The 24,361-nt window shown below is 38.6% G+C and overlaps 1 protein-coding gene across 2 annotated transcripts; it reads right to left on the minus strand.

Moving 5' to 3' along the window:
* Positions 1-1,253: 1,253 nt before the first annotated feature.
* Positions 1,254-10,645, minus strand: LOC110778669 (uncharacterized). Of its 2 annotated transcripts, none has more exons than XM_021983223.2 (7): positions 10,390-10,645; positions 9,063-9,158; positions 7,746-7,880; positions 7,586-7,675; positions 7,065-7,214; positions 5,011-6,614; positions 1,254-2,731 (listed from the first exon to the last, which is right to left on the minus strand). In XM_021983223.2, exons 1-7 carry the CDS (start codon positions 10,450-10,452, stop codon positions 1,831-1,833), a joined length of 3,039 nt encoding a protein of 1,012 aa, XP_021838915.1. In that variant the 5' UTR covers positions 10,453-10,645; the 3' UTR covers positions 1,254-1,830. The 2 variants fall into 2 exon arrangements, with proteins under 2 accessions (XP_021838915.1, XP_021838916.1); XM_021983224.2 differs by having other exon boundaries at positions 7,746-7,884; positions 10,390-10,421.
* Between the last annotated feature and the right edge of the window lie 13,716 nt (positions 10,646-24,361).

The raw sequence follows: 24,361 nt of genomic DNA on the forward strand, positions 1-24,361 counted from the left end.
GATTAGGGTCATCATTTAGGAGTGTCACTTCGTTCAATTCAAAAACCCTCAAACATGCCTCAGGCAAAAGAGCCTAACCCCTTTGAGTCAAGCAAAGGCGTTATAATGCCGAAAATCTGAGTCAAAAACCCGTAGTCATTTCAATTTCAAAGTCCAAATCATGGCTTCGTACTGCCAAATTTGCATGTCTAAATTTCAAATACAATTTTCAAGTCTAAACTTCATATATAATTTCGAGTTTCAAGTTTAAAATACGAATTTCAAGTTCAATATTAGGTTATGAACAATCTAATTGTCCCTCTGAATAAACCTAGAGTGCTAAGAAACATGTAAAATTCACATAATCAATTAGCATAATGAGGGTTACCCACAATATGATGCGTGTCTTCCCTCGCTACACCCAAACCGAACAAGAACAAGTATTAGCTAGGACTCCAAATCTCGACCCTCCATATATAGTAGTCCACATTACTTTTGGACTCGCGTTAATTCGATTAGCTTAGGATCTCAATGTAAGGTATAGATTCATTCGGGATCTCACATTTAGGTGACAGGCATAAGCCTATACTTATAGCTTACCGGAAATACGTAGATTACCAAAACCCTAATTCAATTAGTTTTAGTAAACTAAGACGAACCCTAGGGGAGAACCAAACGCCTACCTGCTTGTGGGCCAAGCTACTTGTCGCGCAAGTAAGCTTGGCGCCCAAGCAACTTGCCGCGCAAGTAAGCTTGGCGCCCAAGCAATGCCCTTGGGCTTGCGCGTTGGCGATGGGTGGCGTTGCACGTTGCTCGATGCTCCTGCTCGCTGGTCGCAGGTCCCATGGGTGTTGGCCTGCATTGGCATTGCTCGCTGGCCCATGCGCATTTTCCTTGGAATGGCGTTGGGCAGGCTTACGTGTTGGCCCTTGCTTTGGCGCTTGATTGGCGCGCTGCTCATGGCACGCCCATGAGCTTGCCTTGTTGCGAGCTCGTGGGCTTGCCTCGTCCATGGGTTGTGACATCCGCTTTGATTTGCGGCATTGATTCTAAAATGTCTAAAGGAGGAGTTTTTTAGAAGGAAAAAGAACGGGACACCGAAGGATGGTGTGAAATAAAGCTTATTGTGCGTTTTTTGAGTAATGAAAATTTGGTAGGCCGAAGACAAGTTCGTAGGGATATAACAAGAAATCAAAGGAAAGTACAAGGTGGTTAGAGGCAAGTTGTTGGTGGTGTAAGTCAACATAGATGATAATAGAGAGGCGCGAGAGAGCTTTTAAACCAAACAAGAAGAAAAATAATTGACGGACTCGACGTACATGACAACTAAACCAGCATCTTATAGGTAAATGTTATTTACAAGTAAACTCAAAATTACACAGGCAACTTTACGGAACCATCACAAGTCAGCAACATTTGTCTGGTGTTTGTTGTGCAATATGATCTCGTTATTCTCCATCTCAGATAAAACCAACCTCGCAGATCCTTCATTTTGCAACGTAGTCAATAGGCTAGTTCATCAATAATTGGTGTGCAGAAACTGTCAAATGACAGATATCTTCTTTACCAACCAGAAATCAGAAATGTAGTCATTTGATTTGTGTAACAATGATCCAACATAAACAGAATGGCTTCTGTGAGTTATATCGAGTAAACCAACATGGCGAAGCGACTAAATCTAGTTCATGAAGAGCGTTACAACGTCCATCCAGAAGCCACCAACATTGTACTAGACAGAGAAGGAAACCAATCCCTTGTTTGCAAACAAATGAAAGCGAGTAATGAAGGTCGAACCAACCCCCCTGCTTCGTTTGTTATTCTGAAGATGTATAATCTTGTGCCCCTGACAGTTCATCCATCATCAGCCAACCCTACCAACCGATTAACCATATCTTCAAGATGAGAGAACTGAATCAAGATCTTATCATCAACCTCAATAGAATCAGGCTGATCTTGTTGACATAGAGACAGACCATCCTTCATGGTTTTCAAACCATTCTGCAACAACTCCATTCCTCTACAAAATCCATCAGGAAGTTTCCTCCTTTTGTTGGATATATTTTCACGACGCGTCACCTTGATGTCACACTCCATAGCATCTATACTGAGGTGTGAATCCTTCTGAAATAGCTCTCTTAGAATAAGACCATCCTTCAAAACAAGTTGAAGCTGCTCAGTGGTAGAAGCTGTTGCTGCAGGAAGAGCTGCCTCTTTCTCCAGGATCACCTTCAACTCGGACATAAACTTTTCCTCATTTATATCAGTTCCGGTGTTTCCATCATATGATAGTGCTGCATCAGGTGGGACAAATCTCCAAAGTTGACGGCAAGAAGTGCGGGCAGCAAAATATCCAAATGCAGATATTGCAAGATGAATGAGGGCCCAGTGTCTCTCTCTTAGCAGCATATGATATAAATGCAACACAGCTGAAGTCTTTTCATTTTCTTCATTTTCTGCCATTTCCATATGACCCAAGCTAGACATGAACGAAGCTAGGGCACTCTTGCACTTCTGCAATTCAGATTCCCCACCAGTTGGTCCTGAGATGAACATGTTTTTTAGTTCAATGATTATGTCTTCCATTTGATCATTGCCATATAGGTGTTTTGCAGTTGATATAATCCCCAGTGCTTCACTTAAAAGCCTGCAACAATTGTTCTTGGTGATCCTGTCTGTAGACTTCTTATATGTTTGGAGAACAACTAATAAGAATTTTAATGTCTTCCTATCAATTCCGGAAGCATCAATTTGCCTGACATGAAAAGAGTTTTCCCTTTCATTAATCAAATTCAAAGGCATGCACGTCCTCGGTTAGATAATGTGCACATATTAATTAGTGCCATACTGCAAATGGCAAACAAACAAGTAATGAAAATACAAGGAAATTAGAACGGAAAAAAATACAAGCTACAAAACTGAAACAGATGCCCTATAGAAACATAATTAGCAGTTGTTTGGGTAGCTTGTACTGTTGTATAAGCAACTGCATAGCTATGTAACTCAGTACAGACCCTTCATTTGCCAATTTTTATTAAAAAGCAGCTCTATTAGCATGATGTTGGATGCAGAAAAAATGCAACATGACAAAGATCTATTTTACCAGTAGATGTCAGCTAGATGTAAAGTCGTGAGGGGTAGTATCCAAGATCTACGTCCCTTTATGAATGTCCATGAACCACAACTTATCTTTCAAATGATACAGCTATGTTACATCTTGACAACAAAGGGTCGTGCCCAAGGCAGAGGGTCAAACAAAACATGAACACAATTGATATTCCAATGTTCCATCCCCAAAACTAATTGGCAATGGAACAAATCTCTGGATTTATCCACTGCCTCCGCCCCAATCTGATCTTCCACTATTTCGCGCCCAAGTTGAGAATACTCATAGGGGTGGGGAGAGGAGCAGGGGGAGGGGCATTTGCATGTTTGATGTTCAATGAAAAAAATTGAATGCGGATAAAGAAGGGAAAAGTAGATAGAGAGAGTATAGGAACTGACAGAGAAAATAATTGATGGAATGGTGACTGAAATAGTACAACCATTCCCTAACCCTAACTACAACCAAGCCTTAATCCGAAAATGATTGGGTCGGCATGTATGAAAATAAGAGAAGTTTGCAAACATAGAAAAAAAAAAAAAAAGATGGAAAAGAAGTCATGTTGAGTTGTCAGCATGTATTATCTCTCTCTACTCCGCCCTATCTAACGCCATATTTTCCTCAATCTCCAATAAACTCATATCAATCTCAATCACTCTTTTCCATGTTTTCTTTGGTCTTCCCCTACCCCTCACAATTCCATCCACTCTTCAATCCTTCTAAATGGAGCATCATTTGGCTTATGTCTTACATGGACATTGCCAAACCACCTTAGTCGATTCTCCCTCATCTTGTTCTCAATAGGTGCAACACCCACTTTCTTCCTAATCACCTCATTCGTCAACCGATCCTTTCTTGTATGGCCACACATCCAACGCAACATACGCATCTCCGTCACTTTCATATGGAGAATGTGACATTGTTTTACAAGCCAACTCCTTACCATAAAATAATGTAGGTTTATTTGTCGTACGGTAGAATTTTCCCTTCAATCTATGAGGCATGCTTGGATCACATACAAACCCTGAAGCATTCTTCTACTTCAACCAACCTGATTTAACTCTATGGCAACCTCTCCATCCAACTCCCCATCCTTTTGGATAAAAGGTCCTAGGTAGAAAAGTGCTCTCATCCAAGGTGATCGTCACGGCCTCATCACCGCAAAACTCACTCTCTAAATATGCTGTCTTACTTCTGCTCAACTGAAAGCCACGAGATTCCAAAGAAAGTCTCTATAATTCCAACTTACTTTCTACACCTTCGTTTCGTCGACCAACACAATATCAGAAAGAGAAAAAACAAACCACTTCATATGCTGTAATGGGTTTTTTCACTTTAGGTAACAACAGATTAACTCTTAGGACGGACAGTAATGATCAAGTGGAATATGTAGTTGGGAATTTGGGATGGAAGGAATAGTTGTTTTCCCTTTTCGTATCTGAAGTGGGACAACCAACCATCGTAAACATGTATGCGGTTTCAACAAAAAAAATTGGAATATGCACACACAAACATAAAATTAAATCGAAGGCTTAGGATATCAATAAGGTCAAAGACATTTTACATATAACATCTCCATTCCCAACTGTCCAAGGTAATAAATAGTCTTCAAAGAACCAAGATTTTGTATCCCTGTCAGTAAGCATTAAATTTTGAATGTCACTGTCAGTAAGCATATGAAACATTCAGATAACTTCGAACATAATCAAATCAAAACAGGTTTGGTTCATGATTAATGTGTGTACACGGTGTAGTGCCAAGAAAAGACAGGCAGAATAATACAAAAATAGGTCACATACATAGGCATTTTAGTAACACCACCAAAAACGACAACAGACATGAAAACAATTTGGTGCCATCTCACTGGCATGTACAACTCAAATTATATTGTTGATAGTCGAAAGTACAGAACTGAAAATAGGATCACTCACATTGATTGCAAGGCAGAGCAAAGTGCGATAGCTGGTAGCATTAGGGCATCAGAACTACACGAGTCCAATGGACTTTCCGTATAGTTATCAACAAAGTGAATATACTCACTAAAGATTCTCTCAGTGGCAGCAATCTTCAAGTTATCTGATAATAAATTCAGCTGGAAGCCTTCCATTAACAAAGCTGCATACATGACTGCAGAATCGTGCGATCTGTCATCAGTCATAATGATCCTATAAACTCGATCAACCGTGGATGGGGTACATGAAGAAAGAAGTAGACACATTGATCTTGCCATTTTCCTCAACGATGTGCAATGCAGAGTCCTAAGGGAATTAGAAGATGCAATCATTTTGTATAATGAACAGAGTTTATCTATAACAGCATTGACTGTGGTGTCCTCGGCATGACGCACTAAAAAGCACCACAGTTCCATGATGATCTCCCAGCAAAGAAAGTGAGGATGAAAGAAGTTATGAAGTAGGAACAACTCCATTTCACTCCAAACTTGAGTTCTAGAGATAACTATCATAAAGATCTTTAGCGCACGCAGAAAAGAAACCAAAAAAGGCTCCCAAGTCAGAATTGATGATTTGCCATCAGCAAATGATGCAGGAATCAGTAAAACCAAAGCAGATGAATAAACCTCTTCATCAACCAGAACATCCAAACACAACTGCATTTTTGTAGTGATCCCAAGTATTACATTCTCTTCTAGATCAGGACAAACTTTTAGTAGATCAATAAAAAGGGCAACCTGACCAAGCAACAATGTTCTGGCTGTAGGCATAGCTTCACATGTCACTGAGAATATTTCATCCAACAAACCTTTTTGGATGTCAGTGTCCTGATGTGAATTGCTGGAGGGTAAGCCTCTATCAAAAGCAAATAACCAATCAAGAATTTTGAGTTTCTGATCTTTACACAGTTGTGCTGAATTTAGTAAAGACTTCAGTACATGAAGAGATGTAGGCTTCAAGAGTTCTTCCATAGCTTCACAGACATTTTTCAGACTTGTCTCGCTGCTGAATGTAACTCTCAAGGTTGTAAGCAGCAAGATACAAAGAGTGGCTTCCTGGTATACTGAAAATGCTTGATGTGGGTATTGAGAAGAAATCCTAACTGCATTGATCAGGTAAAATTTTATTGGAAGTAATGCCCTTTTTGCTTCAGTAACTGAAATTGTTTGACCAACTGAGGAATACCAAGATTCAGCAGCACATTTCAGTGAATCGGTAGCCAGAGAGAAGAGAATCAGAATGATGTCTCCTATATTTACTTTCTCTGCCAATTTTCCTTCTCCAAGCTGGAGCAGGGAAACAACACCTTTCCATGACAAATTCAGAACAGTAACCAGGCTTCCACCACTATCTGCAGCTAGGGTCCCCAGTTCAGAAAGCTTCTCTATAGTACATTTGATTATTTTAACAACATAATTTAAGTCTGCACCTCCTTCTCCATCCAAACCACTGCTATCTTTAACAGCTATCTGACCACACAGGTCCCAGTTTACAGTTTGTGAATACACTTTGCAGAGTTTCATCACAGAATCTAGAACCAACTCAACTCCCTTCAGTAATTCTGAAGTGGATAAATGAATTTTCTGCATGAATTATATCAGTGTCACAAGAAAGCTCCAAATTTTATAACGCCAAGATAAATAGCATTGTATAAATATTACACATAGTAACCCTTTAGATGCAGCAGGTAGCATATACAATTATTAACGGGAATTAAATAGCTATTATACGGGTGAAAATGCTAGTTGTTACAGCTGAAGAATTTTGGTCACTATTAGTTGACATATGGTCAAGTATCTATATAAAGCCATTTTAAGAGTTTCTAGTCCTCAAAGCAACTTCACCCCACTTTATATACAAGAGGGTCAAAGATTTTATATAAAATAGAAAGTGCAGAAAGGAAAATAGCCATTCAGAGACCTGTTAACTGAAATAGGAAGTGCTCATCTAGCAGGATCAACAACTTTAAGAAAAGCCAAAAATATTCTATCATGAAGTAATAACAACCAAAAGAGCTTTAAAAATTTAACTACCTTGAATTCAGAAATCAAATCTTTAATCAGGTTCAGATTCTCCAAGATGAACTTGACAAGGGCATCCATCAACCCCTCATCTCCAAATGTCGGGTTTCTTATCACCAACAAAAAGCAACCAACAGAAAAGTTCAAACACTCCAACAGCAACTGCGAATTCAAAAATTCCCTTGCTTAGTATCTATGGGACAATTATGAATATTAATTATCAACAAGGAAACTGACAAGACAAGGTGATATTCACAAAACTCAATTCTCTTTTTTTTCATAGGTAACAAAATTATATTATTAGGCAACTTACTGCCTTAAGAATCAACTCCAAGTCCCTCCCCACTCACTTTTTTGCTAATTTGCCATAAAGCTAATATTCCAAGGGGAAAAAGACAGCAATTAGCTAGAAGCAACCTGATTTGATACTTCTTAGAAAGTAACCAATATTCAAAAGACTAACCATGGAAAAGCCAATAGTAAAACAATTCAGACAAAACGAAAGGTCAAATCACAGCTAAACAGTGGAATACCTGAAAAAAGACACTGCAATGCTCCTCTTCTTGAGAATCATCAGTTGACATAAGTGTCATCTTTAGATGCTTCGCACACCACTCACTAGCCTACTTATACAAAATGGGATTAAGCATAAACATCTTGCCGTAATAGGCCATTACAAAACACTAGGATTACCTTAGCCCCCAGGGTGAGAAACTTCTCCTGGCCACCGAAGCTGTCTCCTTCTAGGTATTTGGCAGCCACATCTAACATTGCTTTGTTCAGTAAGCACTGAGACTCATCCAGACATGTAAAGCCTTCCCATAATGTCCAACTACTCGTTAAGGAGGCCATTAAGAGAAGAACAATGGTGCAGAAATAGGATACAAGAAACCAAAAAACTAAAAATGGTTCCCTCAAACCCAACTTAGATACTTCAATATTCTGCAAGAAACACCATATACTTGGTTGCGAAACACGTTCAGGACTCTTTTCACAAATAGTGAATTCTTAGGAGTTACCCTTAGTATAGAGTCAAGCTCTATGACAACTATATGGTGTTCTCTATAATAAGATTCATATAAATAACATTATGATTAGTCTTCCAGCTGCGAGGAAGTGTAATCATGCCAATGATCATTGCAGAACATCATAAGGATCCATTCATATCCATGAGACATCAGAAAATATATTGTTCTTCTCATCAAGTCAACAACGAAGTATTGAATTTACAAAGCTACGAATTTAAAGCACATATCAATCATTCATTACAAGCTTGTAAACTACCTTGTAAAAAATATATATGGGGCGACAAGAACGAGGTAGGTAACATTGTATATTTGTATATTGATTACTTAAGATAATATTGTCAAGCAACCTTTGGTGTTATTTGAAAATAATAACCCCTTACTATTTTCCTTAACAACAGCTTCCTATAACTGCAAGAACTATTTTTCACTCCGCATATTTAAATTATTAACGTAACTTGCATAGAATAAGAGCAACTCCAATGGTTGTAGCTACGGACTTGCTTGCAATTTGCAAAAGTCTCAAGCTACTAGCTTAACCATTGGAGTGATTTTGATAAAATAGATTGGCCAAGCAAATTAGCTTGAATTAGCTTGGGAAAAATCTGCCCAATTGGAATGCAAGTTTTAATTAGAATAAAGTTAAAATTAAATGGTTAATTGAAAAGTGAACCTAATTTAATAGCAAGCTAGTTTGTTAAATTAGCTTGCCATTAGGACATAAACTACCTAGAAAATAAATTAGCTTAAAATCTTAGGTGGCATGACAAGCTAATTTAACAATTAGCTTACCATTGAGGTTGCTCTAACTAGGATATAATATATCTTGCAAATTCATTACGCCAAGAATATAATCATCAATATTCAAGCTTTGGGTAGAAGTCGAAGAACAGAACTACAAAAATATACGTTCATGTGGATTCCATTTTAAGAAATTAACTTTTGTTGCATTGCCACACATAACTGTCATACATACATAGGATACAATGAAAAATTCTAGAAGAGCATCCAAGTCCGAACTTTTATTAGGTGGCACTGGAACCCCAAGCTTCGCGATCAGCTGAATACGAGTCTCGACAAGCTGTGATATCACACAGTTTCAACAATAAGTAATTCAATCATACAACAAGCACAAAGAACTTAAATCAATCAAGACAAAAGTATCACTAAAAGGCAGGAAAATGTTCACTAGCTTGGAGATGGGACAATTAGAAAAAAAGCACGAGAAGTTTGTCATTACTTGCGACAAACAAGGCAGAAACTACAAACAATAAGAATAACAACAAACATACATTAGTTACTATTTCTTGAATTATTCAACAGATATATACTTCCATCTCATCATCTCTACATATGTGATATTAGTCCTGTATTACACAATGAACTACGGCATCAAGGTTACAACTATATTGACTATACCATAATAGCATTTGTAACGCTGACAAGTTGACTATGCAGAAACCAGTATGCTAGTCATTCTTCACCAGAAGCCAGCCACAAAACATTTTTATCTCACTGAATCTTACATAAACCCTAGTGGTCATTACTGTAGTTAATACCACTTTTGCACTAATTTCCCCTGGAAGTTGCACTACATTTGTTTTGCATATTTAACAATGTTAAAGCCTTAACAACTTCCACCTGTAAGTAGCACTACTTCTACCTGGGCGGGAAGGCACACAGTACATACTTTATCTAAATACACTATTTTCTTAATTCTTCAATCATAAATATCAAAGAGTTGGCTGAAATTTATACTTCGTATTAAATAATTTCACATTTCCAAACGATTTCTTAATAAGCTTATAATATTCTCCGAGAACATCATTAACCATTATTGAGCATTAATTTTCTGTCATTCAAGCATTACAACAAGAGCTATTTTGGGCTTTCAGCGCCACCATAAGAAAATACACCAAAAGGTGTCAGTGACAATTACTAGTTCCAATTAAAACTCAAACTATTTCAAGATAAACTACATTTGATCTCTTATCTTCAAATATCACAGATCAAAAGAGCTCGCTTATTAAAATAGCCTTTGAAACCCTAAATTTCATCTCATTAAATTATAATCATAGAACGATTGAAACATCAAGTAGGTCAGAAATAACAACAAAAACAGCAATTTAACGGCAACAATAAGCAAATTGCAGCTAATAGTGGAGGAATTAGCGATATAAGAAACATCTGGATGATTAATTTAGGCGAAAATGGAGTGCAGTGTGTACCGAACTTTTTTTGGTGAAATGCAGAATTTGAAATTCATGCAAATTAAGGAAGTTGAAATGAGAGAGATTATGAAGAAATCTTACTTCCGATGCTTTAATGGCTTCTATCAAGCTCTGTAAATCGTCGCCTGCGCTCTCTCTCTCCATTTTCTGATGTTGCTGCTCTTTCTCTCTCTACGTTGATTCTTCAATTTTGTGTACCGCGCGCTTTCCCGCCCTTAAGGCACAACACAACCCCGTGACTCCGTGAGGCCGTGAGTACCCCTACCATCAGCCAGGCCAGGGTGTTCGTAGGGGGTTAACCATTCCGAAACATCCTTTTGGTTCGGCAATCGAAAACGGCATTTTTCATTAACCGTTACTGTACCAAAATATGGTTTATGCATCCAAGTGCACAATGTTCATTGTTCACCCTATTTTACAAATAACATATAGTTTAAATACAAAGAACATATTGTTCATACCTATAGAACATATAACCAATGAACATATAGTTCAAATTCATAGAACATATAGTTTAAATATTTCACTAGTTCATGCACATTGAAATCATTCTCAATGTTCATTAAATTTTCAATAAATGTTCAACATGGTGCACAATGAGCATTGTGCACCCGGGTGTATAATCCACATTGCGACTGTACCGTTCATAGTTTCATACCACTTACCGTCTGAATTAGGGGTGTTAAAAAAAACCGACCCGTATAACCCGTCCCGCTAACTCGTTGACCCGCTTCAAATTAACCAGGTATTTTTTCAAAAATCACATAATTTACGGATCGGGTACCCGACCCGCTAAAAGTTGCGAGTATCCGGGTCGGGGGCAGGACATAATTTTCGTATTATCGAGTACCCGAATACACGGTAATTTTTTTTAATTAGAAAATTTGGATAGTTGATGATATTGGATGGGATTCTATTTTCAATTTCACTATCTTCTTTGTCTCTCAAAGATCCACAGAATCTCCCACCTTCAATGTTTTAATCTCTCCTCTACTCTCCTTCGCCTCTCCTAATCTCTATCGGCTACCTCGTCTTCTACTCAGGCTCGGCCCTATACATGTCCATAATGGGACACGGAACAGGGCCCACGAACTTAAAAGGCAAAAAACCAAGTAAAGGGCCCCAAAAATGACTGAGTTGGTTAAAGTAAAATAAAATTACTCTTGGAATTGTAGCAGACATCACGTGTACTTGAGTAAAAGGGGTCATCTAATTCTCTTCCGTAAGTTTCATTGTTTTATTTTACTGTTTCCCACGTCAAATTGTCAGAATTTTTTTTACAGCTTAAATAAAGCCAAGAAACTTTTGTCATTTTCTTCCTATCATTACTCCCACGTCAAACTTGAGTATTATTTTTAAGATTTTGTTTTTGTGCCTATCACTTTGTACTTTTTCATTTCCTTATCTTTTTTATACTAAGTTAATGAAGTAGAAAAAAATTCAAAATAATACGGGGGCCTATTTTTTAACATTGTCAAACCTAGCACAGGGCCTCTACTTTGTTTGGGTCGGGCCTGCTTCTACTCTTCCAGTGGGTCTCCTTCTCTCCTGCGCCCCGATCTTTGACCTTTAGTCGATATCCTCTTCGCTGCAATCAATCCCGACACTTCTTCGCTGCAATCAATTTGTACTGTAATATCCTTTAACGTGATACTTTTCTATGAATTGTGTTAATTTTATTAATTTGTATGAATCTTGGGTTAAATGTGTAATTGTTTTGATTATTGTGGAAACATAAAGCTCTTTAATTCGTTGTTGGATCTGTGCATTCCTAATGTATTTTTCTGGTTGTGGCTATGAAATTTTGAAATGCTATACAATGAATAAAGATGAACAACTTAAGCTTGGCACATTCGTGAAGATCTTGGAAATTTCAATAAACATTGATAAGCAACTCTCATCTATTTTATTTTTTTACTGTTACTTATTACTTGTTGATGTTTCTGTTTGAATTGAGTAGTAGATGTAGTTTGAATTGTAAGTTAATGTTTCTTACGGTTGGCAAAACATTTGTGCAGTGGTGTTTCTTAAATGTTAATGGACGTTTAGAGGTTGTATACAAGAGTCAAGAACTTTTTGCTTGTTAAATGTGAATGGGCAATTATGTTGCAGACTTGCAGGAGCTAAATTTCAAAATTAAAAATAACAAAGTTAAAAATCCGGGTACCCTATAACCCGACCTGTGATAATCGGGTACCCGAAATGTCGGGTACCCGGTTTTTGCGGGTCGGGTCATGGGGCAATATTTTGACTACCTGAAGACAGGGTACTCGTCATTTCGGGTACCTGTTATGCCGGGTACCCGCTAATGAACACCCCTAGTTTGAATACAGGCTCGGCCATTGGAGGTACGGTCGGATCTACAGCATAGGGCCCCAAATTTTGGGGGTGCAATTTTTAAAAAATAATGCTGGATAAAAAAAATCAAATACTCTTTATTCGGCTCTTCCCTTCCTCGCGTGACTTCCTACAAGTCTGCAACAATCAAACTCTCCAAATTCTCTCTCCTTCCCATTATTTGATTCCCAATACAATTAATTCTTTTAGTTCCCTTAATTATCTCTCCTAAACATACTCTAATTCATTGAATTACTAGTTTTGAAGCCCGTGCGAAGCACGGGTTTGTCAATTTTATACATCTTTGTCTTATTATATCATCATCTATACATAAGTATTTTTATAAATTATGCCTATAATGAAAAGTTAAATCGGTCCATATTCAAACTAGAACATAATTATTTTCTTAAGATATAAAATATTACACTCATAGAAAAACCGAACTTATAAAATGCTAGTGAGATATTCATTGGAATCTAAAGAAAATCATTATACGAAGTATATACTTTGTATTTATTATTCTATCTATTTTTCTTCTTTGATTGTTCTATCCATTTCCAATTGAATATGCTTTTGTAGGGTGTAGCCAACTGTTGGTTTTAATTAAAGCGTTTTAGACAACAAACTTTTGTTTTACTTGCAAATATTTAATGTGAATTAAACACTATGATCATATGTTCATACTTCGTATTATAAATATTATTAAGGTAATTTAAACCACAATCACCATTTATTATCAATAAGCTTCAAACAACTATTCCGTACTACTTACTTTAAAAAAAACATCTTATAACATCCAACTATCCAATTAAAATTCTTGATGAACTTCTGCTTGCATGAGCTGTATTACATTTCCTTGTAGCCATAGAAGTATATGAGTATGAGGTAACTGAAGGAAATAATGCCCTTGGTCCAAGTATGCATTCTATGTTAAGTCTAATAAATGCGGTTCAGTATTAATTAACAAGTTAATAATTCAGTGAGATCAAGTGAGCTGAATGCCTAGCTAGAGGCCGCTTCAGTTCAAGTGGAATTAATGATATTAATCCACAGCTTACTCTTGACTGAACCCGTAGGGTCACACAAATAGTACGTAAACGGATCAAGTATTTAATGGCATTAAATACTCCATCTATGAATATTCGGAACCGACGGATCTTGGTTTCAGTGGGAGCTAAGATCGTCACAGGCAAGAAATGAATACTCCGGAAACGATGATATTGCCGGAAACGGAAATATGGATCGTATCGGAAATATGAATATTATCCAAGTCGTAGATGTTGCCGGAAACGGAAACATGGTACGTATCGGAAAATATTGTTGGAAATGGAAATATTACCAGAATCGGAAATATTGCCGGAAACGGAAATATTGTCAGAATCGGAAATATTACCGGAATCGGAAAATAATTCCGGAAACGGAAATATTAAATATTTGTTCGAAACGGAAATTAATTCCGGAATCGGAAATATTAAATATTGTTCGTATCGGAAATAGATTCCGGAAATGGAAATTTAATCGGAAGCGTATCGTACGAATTAGCATCGGACGAGGCCTGCCGGACGAAGGCCCAGCACGAAGCCAGGCCATCGCCCAGCAAGCACGCACGCCACAGCCCAGCGCGCACAAGGCCGCGCATGCGTGGGCCGCGCTGCGTGGGCTGCTGCTCGCATGCGTGGGCAGCCCTTGTGGCTGCCGTGTGTGTGTGAGTTTGAGCTCATGCGAGATTCCTGAATCTGCAAGAGTCAGTGTATGATTAAATGTCTATTCCTATTGGATAAATTGATTAAGTAGAATTCATGTAGAATTCTAATTCCAATTAATTCGCATCCTACTAGGATTACGATTCCTTTTCCATAACTCTATAAATAAAGGCCTAGGGGTCATAATTTACATACAAGTTTCAAAGTATTCAAAAGTGAGTTTTTTGAGAGAAAATTAAAACCCATCTTGCCCCAAAAGTGCCGAATTTTCTGAGTACCTTAAGGGCGATTCTAGTTGGTCAATCTTAAGGCGGATCCGGACGTGCTGTGGACTTTCTACGGAGGGACGACACTTGGAGTCCTAAAAGACTTGTTCTTGTTCGGTTCGGGCGCAGCTAGGGAAGGCACGCAACAAAGAGTATGCATCTAAACTATGCTAAATGATTATGTGTAAATAATATGTTTCCTGGGTTAATGGTTGTTTCCGCATGATCTATGTAATGTCATATGTATCATAACCTAACAGTGGTATCACGAGCCCCTTATTATTTTCATAATCTAAATTGCATGAACATGGTTAAATATTACAAATTTGCAAGAATTAAAAGGGGTGATTAATTTTCGTAATTGTTAATTAGTTGCAAATTGCGTTTATTTAATTATACGTACGCAGTTTTTCGGCAGTTTCTTCATTACTCATCCGAATTGAGTGATTTTTGTGTCAATTCCGCATGTAAAAGGCATTCTAAAATTTTGACAAAAATAGTATTTTTCTGCCGAACCCAGAATTCTCAAATTCGAAGCCTAACTATGACTTTTCGAAGGTTTTAGTTTTTCGAATGCAAAATTTCGTAAATTTAAGATGTTAAATTAAATATTTGCGATTCTTGTTGATAAATCTTGAATTTTTTGACCTACTGCATATGTTTAACAAGTTTGAATGCCTAGTCTTGTTAATTATGCAATCTAATTTGTAATTATGATTAATTTGTTGAAAATTAGAATAATTTAGAATTAATTTGATTTTCATAATTAATTGTAATTTAATTAGAAACCTATGATTAAAAACCACCATAAAAATTGTAAATTTACGATAAATTTTAAATTTTTATGACCTAGACTTGAATCCATATCAATCGGAAATCAATTGGATAATAAATTTTCGATTTTTCGCCCTAAAATTATGAAATTAATATTATTTATTAATTTGTCATTAATTTTAAATATAAATTTTAAATTTTTATGCGATTCGTTCAAATAACTTGCACGCACGAAGCAATGGACGCTTCGTGTTACCCTTAAGGGGTGTTGTATAATGCGGGCATGCGACGACGAGCAAGGGAGCTCGTCGCCCGTGCGGCACGAATGCAATGAGCAAGGGCGTAGTGCACGAGCGCAAGGCAGCAGCCCTGCCTTGTGTCGTGTGCCACGAGCAATGAACGGATGGGCATGGGCGAGGGGCGAGCCAAGGCAGTCGCGTGTGGGCAGCAAGCGAGCTGCGCCACAGCGCGCGCTGCCTCGCACAACAGCGCGCAGCCTCGTGCGCAGCGAGCGCAAGCTCGCGTGCCACGAGCGCTGCGCCCAGCATCACTCGCGCGCACCAGCGAGCGATCTCGCGCGCCAGCGCGCGATCTCGCGCGCCAGCGAGCGATGCAGCGCCCCAGCGAGCGATGGCTCGCGCGCACCAGCGAGCGATCTCGCGCGCCAGCGAGCGATCTCGCGCGCCAGCGAGCGAACCAGCGCGCCCAGCGAGCGATCTCGCGCGCGCACTGCGAGCGATAGCTCGCGTGCGATGGGGCGCTGTGCGGAGGCTTGCGTATGGGACAGCAGCAACTATGCAACGAGCGCATGGGCTGCGCGCACATGGCCAGCAATGGCTGTATGCGTACAGCCCATGGGCGTGCAACGCGTAGGGTGTTTGCGTTTCGATTAGATCGTTTTGAATGTTTAATTTGAAAATTTCAGTTCACGTAATTTTAATTAATTTTAAAATTAATAATTTGAATTAATTTCTTGGATTTTAATTTTGAATATTATAATTATAATAAATGGAATTTATTCTAATTATTTTACTAAAATTAAAATCATGAATTAATTTAAATGCGACTGAAATTAAATTAAATTTTGGATTCAATTATAAATTTATATGAGCTTTAAATTTTAATTAAATTTGTATGTTTCCGGTTAGACTAGAAATACAATTTTATGTTTAAAATTAGTAAAGCATATGAATTTATTGGTTTGAGTGGGAGCACTTTTTAGTCATAAACTCTTGATTAGGTCTACAAATCCTTAAGGTTAAAACAACTCGATTAGAATTAATAAGGACTGAATAATTGGTAGATTATTGGTGCCCTTGATTAATTGCTGCAAATGTTTACGTGATGCATAATGTGTTTAACTAACCAGCTATGTGGGCCATTCATGATAATGAATGGGTGAATGGTATATATTGTATATGTACTGTTTTGCAGGTTATGAAGTGACTAGTATGGCCCAAATAGGATAGAAAATATGGTCTGCGTACCATTAATTTGAATGTAATTGGTCTAAAGCACCAAAGTTATTTTTCAATTCAAATATGGTCTGCGTACCATCAAATAGTTGTAATTAGTTATAGCTTATCCTATTTGAAGAAAATGGTGCCTCCCACGGAGATTTTCAAGACGGACTTTGAAGTCAAAGCTTCAAGATGAAGTCGGGCCATACTAGATCACAAATATCTTATGCATGTTTTAAGTTATTTATTGCTTTAAATATGTCTTAAAATGCATGAGATCAAAAGCTTGATTATGTTGCATGATTAAGGATTTTAGTTCACTTAAAATCTAACCAACATAGTAAGAGCCTTAAGTTCCAAACTTAAAAATTGAGTTAAAAGGTGCCATGCCAAAATATACACTTGCTTGGATATCCTTTACATCAATCTAGTAATAGTTTTCGCTCAGCGAGGTGTTACTTATTGGTCCTAAAGGGGCAAGGTACACAAATAATTGTGAGTACATGTTAGTTTTGGTGAAACTCAACGATATAAGTAAGGAGTCCTTTTATGTCGTGGCAAATTCGATAGGTTTACCTAATAAGTTCTTAGACGTACCTATCAACCAAGAATAGTTTCTAGACTATTAGCAAAAGGCTTTTGCTTACCTAAGATGTTCTAGGATTAAGTCGACAAACTGTGCTTAGTTCTTCAATGATTTTAGGATCTTGGAATCATTTTATTCACACCTGCCGGAACACATAACTTGAATAAAATGCTTAATAAACATTGAATTATGCATGAATGCTAGAATTTAAGTTTATTAAGAGAAACTGTGAATGGTTATTTATTTGTTTATTCTTTTCAATTGTAGTTTTTAATATGGCAAACAACAATTCATTCAACATTCGATCAATTCTCGAAAAGGAGAAGTTGAACGGGAAAAACTTCCTTGACTGGCAAAGGAACTTGCAAATAGTTCTTATGCAGGAAGAAAAGGAGTATGTCCTAGATGAGGCGATGCCCGAAGCTCCAGGCGACGGGATCACTCAGGCAGCCCTCAATCGTTGGATTGATGCCAACAAGGATGTGAAATGTCTAATGCTCGCCACCATGAGTGCGGATCTGCAGAAAACGTTCATCAACTCAGATGCTTTCACAATCATCAGTGAGTTGAAGAACATGTTCCAAGATCTGGCTCGAGTCGAAAGATTCGAGACTCATAGGCAAATTCTTGAGACCAAGCTTAAGAAAGGCGAGCCCGTAAGTCCACATGTTCTCAAAATGATTGGACTCATTGAGAATATGAGTCGGCTGGATCAGCAATTTTCTCAGGAAATGGCTATAGACACCATCCTCCATTCTCTTCATAGCGGGTATGATCAGTTCAAACTGAACTACAGTATGAATAGTCTGGACAAAACGCTCACTGAGCTTCACGGTATGCTGAAGACCGCTGAAAAGACGCTCAAAAGTGATAAGCAGGATGTGCTTATGGTGCGTGGGGGCAAGTTCAAGAAATCTGGAAAGAAGAGGAATGCTAAGAAAGGTGGCAACAAGGCCAGCCCAACTAAGCAAACTGGCGCCAAATCTGCAAAGAGGAAGGTCAGTCAACCCACTTCTGAATCCGAATGCTTCTACTGCAAGAAGAAGGGGCATTGGAAGAGAGATTGCTTGAAGCTAAAGGAAGATCAGAAGAACGGAACAGTCGTTCCATCTTCAGGTATTTTCGTTATAGACTGTATACTTGCTAATTCAACTTCTTGGGTATTAGATACAGGTTGTGGCTCACACTTATGTTCCAATCCACAGGGACTAAGAAGAAGTAGAAAGTTAAGCAAGGGTGAAGTCGACCTACGAGTGGGAAATGGAGCACGGATTGCTGCATTAGCTGTAGGAACTTACTATTTGTCGTTGCCCTCCGGGCTAGTTTTGGAACTGGAAGAATGTTTCCATGTTCCAAGTCTTACTAAAAACATCATTTCAGTTTCTTGCTTAGATGCTAAGGGATTTTCCTTTATAATAAAAGACAATAGTTGTTCGTTTTATTTTAAAGAGATGTTTTATGGATCTGCTAGATTAGTCAATGGACTTTATTTATTAGATCACGACAAACAAGTATATAACATAAATACCAAAAAGGCCAAAAAGGATGATTCAGATCTCACCTATCTGTGGCATTGTCGATTAGGCCATATAAACTTGAAACGCTTAGAAAGACTTCAAAGGGAAGGAATTCTAGAACCATTTGACTTAGAGGATTATGGTAAATGCGAATCATGTTTACTTGGCAAAATGACAAAGCAACCTTTCTCTAAAGTTGGAGAAAGAGCAAATGAACTATTGGGTTTAATCCATACAGATGTATGTGGACCAATGAGTACAAATGCTAGAGGTGGGTTCAGCTACTTTATCACTTTCACTGATGACTTCAGTAGGTATGGTTATGTCTACCTAATGAAGCATAAGTCTGAATCCTTTGACAAATTCAAGGAATTTCAGAGTGAAGTAGAGAATCAATTAGGCAAGAAGATTAAGGCACTGCGGTCTGATAGAGGCGGTGAATATCTGAGCTATGAATTTGATGACCATCTGAAAGAATGTGGAATTCTATCAGAATTGACTCCTCCTGGAACACCACAATGGAACGGTGTGTCAGAACGGAGGAACAGAACCTTGCTAGACATGGTCAGGTCAATGATGGGTCAGGCCGAACTTCCATTAGAATTTTGGGGACATGCACTAAATACAGCTGCACTCACTATAAATAGAGCTCCGTCTAAAGCTGTCGAAAAGACTCCATACGAATTATGGTTTGGAAAACCTCCAAATGTGTCTTTTCTTAAGATTTGGGGATGTGAAGTATACGTCAAACGATTAATTTCAGACAAACTTCATCCAAAATCTGACAAATGTATCCTTGTGGGCTATCCAAAGGAAACAAAGGGGTATTACTTCTACAATACATCTGAGAACAAAGTGTTTGTTGCTCGAGATGGTGTCTTTTTGGAGAAAGATCACATTTCCAAAATGACAAGTGGGAGAAAAGTAGACCTCGAAGAAATTCGAGTCGAACAACAAACTCTAGAGAATGCTCAAGATGACATTCAGGATGAAACTCAGAGATCTTTAGAAGAATCTGGTGAGAATCATGGTCAATCTAGAAATGTTACCCCGCGTAGATCGCAAAGATATAGATCTCAACCGGAAAGGTACTTAGGTATTTTGACGAACGAGAGCTATGACGTTCTATTACTTGAAAGTGATGAACCTGCGACTTACAAGCAAGCTATGACGAGCCCTAGCTCCAAGCAGTGGCAAGAAGCCATGCAATCTGAATTAGACTCCATGTCTGAAAACCAAGTATGGGATTTGGTCGATTTGCCAGATGGCTACCAAGCCATTGGAAGCAAATGGGTTTTCAAACTGAAAAAGGACAAGGATGGGAAACTTGAAGTTTTCAAAGCTAGATTGGTTGCGAAAGGTTACAGGCAAGTCCACGGTGTGGATTACGATGAAACCTTTTCACCAGTTGCAATGCTAAAGTCTATTCGAATAATATTAGCAATCGCTGCATATTACGATTACGAAATATGGCAGATGGATGTCAAAACTGCTTTCTTAAACGGCGTTTTAACAGAAACTGTGTTTATGACACAGCCTGAAGGTTTTGAGGATCCAAAGAATGCTAAAAAGGTATGCAAGCTAAAGAAGTCAATCTACGGATTGAAGCAGGCATCCAGGAGCTGGAATATACGTTTTGATGAAGCAGTCAGTGACTTTGGTTTCATCAAGAACGCGGACGAATCTTGTGTATACAAGAAGGTCAGTGGGAGCAAAATTGCTTTCCTAGTATTATATGTCGACGACATATTGCTTATCGGAAATGACATTCCTATGTTGAACTCTGTCAAGATTTGGCTTGGGAAATGTTTTTCGATGAAGGATCTAGGAGAAGCACAGTACATATTGGGCATCAAGATTTACAGAGATAGATCTAAAAGGATGATTGGACTTAGTCAAAGCACTTATATCAATAAGGTGCTTGATAGGTTCAAGATGGCGGACTCCAAGCGAGGCTACCTACCCATGTCTCATGGAATGACTCTAAGCAAGACTCAGTGCCCAAAAACACTTGATGAGCGTAGACGAATGAATGGGATTCCATATGCATCATTGATTGGTTCAATAATGTATGCTATGATATGTACACGCCCGGATGTTGCGTACGCACTCAGTGCTACGAGCAGATACCAGTCAGACCCAGGAGAGGCGCATTGGACTGCTGCCAAGAATATTCTGAAGTACCTGAAAAGGCACAAAGATGACTTCCTGGTCTATGGTGGAGATGATGAATTAATTGTTAAAGGCTATACGGACGCAAGTTTCCAAACCGACAAAGATGATTTCAGATCACAGTCTGGGTTTGTCTTCTGCCTCAACGGAGGAGCAGTAAGCTGGAAAAGTGCTAAGCAAAGCACCATTGCGGATTCTACAACTGAAGCGGAGTACATTGCTGCACATGAAGCAGCAAAGGAAGCTATATGGCTAAGGAAGTTCATAGGAGAACTTGGTGTAGTCCCCTCCATTAAAGGACCAATAGCCCTGTATTGTGATAATAACGGAGCTATTGCACAGGCAAAAGAGCCTAGACACCACCAGAGAGTCAAGCATGTACTTCGTAGATTTCACCTTCTACGAGAGTTCGTTGAAAGAAAAGAAGTCGAGATAAGCAAAATTGGAACTGATGACAACATATCAGATCCATTAACTAAACCTCTGCCGCAAGCGAAGCACAACTCGCACACTGCAGCTATGGGAATCAAGCATATTGGAGAATGGCTTTGATGTCTCTGTTTAATGTTTTAAAGTTTTAGAGTTTAAATCTTTGTAAAACATTATTGGTTAATCATTCACAATAAATGAAAGGAATTCATTTTTCCATTTAATTTGTGGTTTATTAAATGATGAGTCCCTTCAACTTGACGATATATTCAAGATAGACTGTCAGGACCAGTCCTGTGACTAAGAAATGTCTATCAAGTGAACTTGAATGTCAAAGGTTGAAAATGGTCCCTAGTCGGAGTTTTCTATAAAATTGGACGCATAGAAAACGTTAGACGATTAGAATGCAAGATGACTAGTAGTTCTGTTTCTTGAACTATGTGGACATGGCAATGTCATAATCATTTGCATAGATACTTACTTTGGGAAGACTAGTATCGGACAAGACCTATGAAACTTTACTGTAAGAGATGAAAGTCTGTCATAAGTAAATTTCATTAAATTATTAGACACTAAATCCTCAATACCTGAGTGATTTGAGATTACTTGTTTGAGAACTGGTTGCTTTGACGTTGACCAACCGTCGCACCGTAAAAGGAGGCTATAAAGGCAACGCTCAGGTAATCACCTATCAAACGAAGTCTAATCTCAAGATCGCAAGATTGGGATTGTCCTCCCATAAATCGGGATGAGATGCTTAAAAGTTGTACAAGGCCACTCGGAGAGCTAGAAACTGTGAAATGCATGGCCGTGCTCGGATGAATCATAGGCTATGATTATCTGTTTATTTGATCAGTTGAACTCTGAAACCGAGGAACACCTCTGGACATAATAAGGATGACAACTCTTACCTTATGTTCAAGAGCAAGCATCGAGCGACAAAGGAATTAGGAAATGCACACTTGTCCCTAAGGACAAGTGGGAGACTGAAGGAAATAATGCCCTTGGTCCAAGTATGCATTCTATGTTAAGTCTAATAAATGCGGTTCAGTATTAATTAACAAGTTAATAATTCAGTGAGATCAAGTGAGCTGAATGCCTAGCTAGAGGCCGCTTCAGTTCAAGTGGAATTAATGATATTAATCCACAGCTTACTCTTGACTGAACCCGTAGGGTCACACAAATAGTACGTAAACGGATCAAGTATTTAATGGCATTAAATACTCCATCTATGAATATTCGGAACCGACGGATCTTGGTTTCAGTGGGAGCTAAGATCGTCACAGGCAAGAAATGAATACTCCGGAAACGATGATATTGCCGGAAACGGAAATATGGATCGTATCGGAAATATGAATATTATCCAAGTCGTAGATGTTGCCGGAAACGGAAACATGGTACGTATCGGAAAATATTGTTGGAAATGGAAATATTACCAGAATCGGAAATATTGCCGGAAACGGAAATATTGTCAGAATCGGAAATATTACCGGAATCGGAAAATAATTCCGGAAACGGAAATATTAAATATTTGTTCGAAACGGAAATTAATTCCGGAATCGGAAATATTAAATATTGTTCGTATCGGAAATAGATTCCGGAAATGGAAATTTAATCGGAAGCGTATCGTACGAATTAGCATCGGACGAGGCCTGCCGGACGAAGGCCCAGCACGAAGCCAGGCCATCGCCCAGCAAGCACGCACGCCACAGCCCAGCGCGCACAAGGCCGCGCATGCGTGGGCCGCGCTGCGTGGGCTGCTGCTCGCATGCGTGGGCAGCCCTTGTGGCTGCCGTGTGTGTGTGAGTTTGAGCTCATGCGAGATTCCTGAATCTGCAAGAGTCAGTGTATGATTAAATGTCTATTCCTATTGGATAAATTGATTAAGTAGAATTCATGTAGAATTCTAATTCCAATTAATTCGCATCCTACTAGGATTACGATTCCTTTTCCATAACTCTATAAATAAAGGCCTAGGGGTCATAATTTACATACAAGTTTCAAAGTATTCAAAAGTGAGTTTTTTGAGAGAAAATTAAAACCCATCTTGCCCCAAAAGTGCCGAATTTTCTGAGTACCTTAAGGGCGATTCTAGTTGGTCAATCTTAAGGCGGATCCGGACGTGCTGTGGACTTTCTACGGAGGGACGACACTTGGAGTCCTAAAAGACTTGTTCTTGTTCGGTTCGGGCGCAGCTAGGGAAGGCACGCAACAAAGAGTATGCATCTAAACTATGCTAAATGATTATGTGTAAATAATATGTTTCCTGGGTTAATGGTTGTTTCCGCATGATCTATGTAATGTCATATGTATCATAACCTAACAGTAACCCTCTCTTTTGGAACTTCAAAATGCTAACATCTTGAGCTCATGGACCTCATTGAGCTCCTGGCCATTATCTTTATAGAACTCTTGTATCCAGTCTTTTTGCGCATCCTATAAGTGGCCATTACAAAGACCTTTGCTTCATTGATGTCACAGCAGTTAGATTTATACACAATCTCAGCCTTTCCTAGCCAACGTTTTCAAATTTCCCTAACTTCAATTCCAGAGTCCCACATATCAGATTCTTCCTTCTGCTTTTCCACCAGCATCATACAACTCTAGCTCTGAAATTCATAGTTCACCCTTGAGATCCACCATTCTCCTAGATCTTCACTTGGCTCCCCTTACTTTATTATTTTACCCATTATGGGAGACACATCAAAAAATTCACTAATGCAACATGCCATACACATGTACCTCTTAAGTTACTCCCTTTCTGACTCCTACCTAAGATGAGAAGACGGAAACAACATATATTCTATTA

This window comes from Spinacia oleracea, chromosome 1 (assembly GCF_020520425.1).
Source record: "Spinacia oleracea cultivar Varoflay chromosome 1, BTI_SOV_V1, whole genome shotgun sequence".
Classification (NCBI taxonomy): Eukaryota; Viridiplantae; Streptophyta; class Magnoliopsida; order Caryophyllales; family Amaranthaceae; genus Spinacia; species Spinacia oleracea.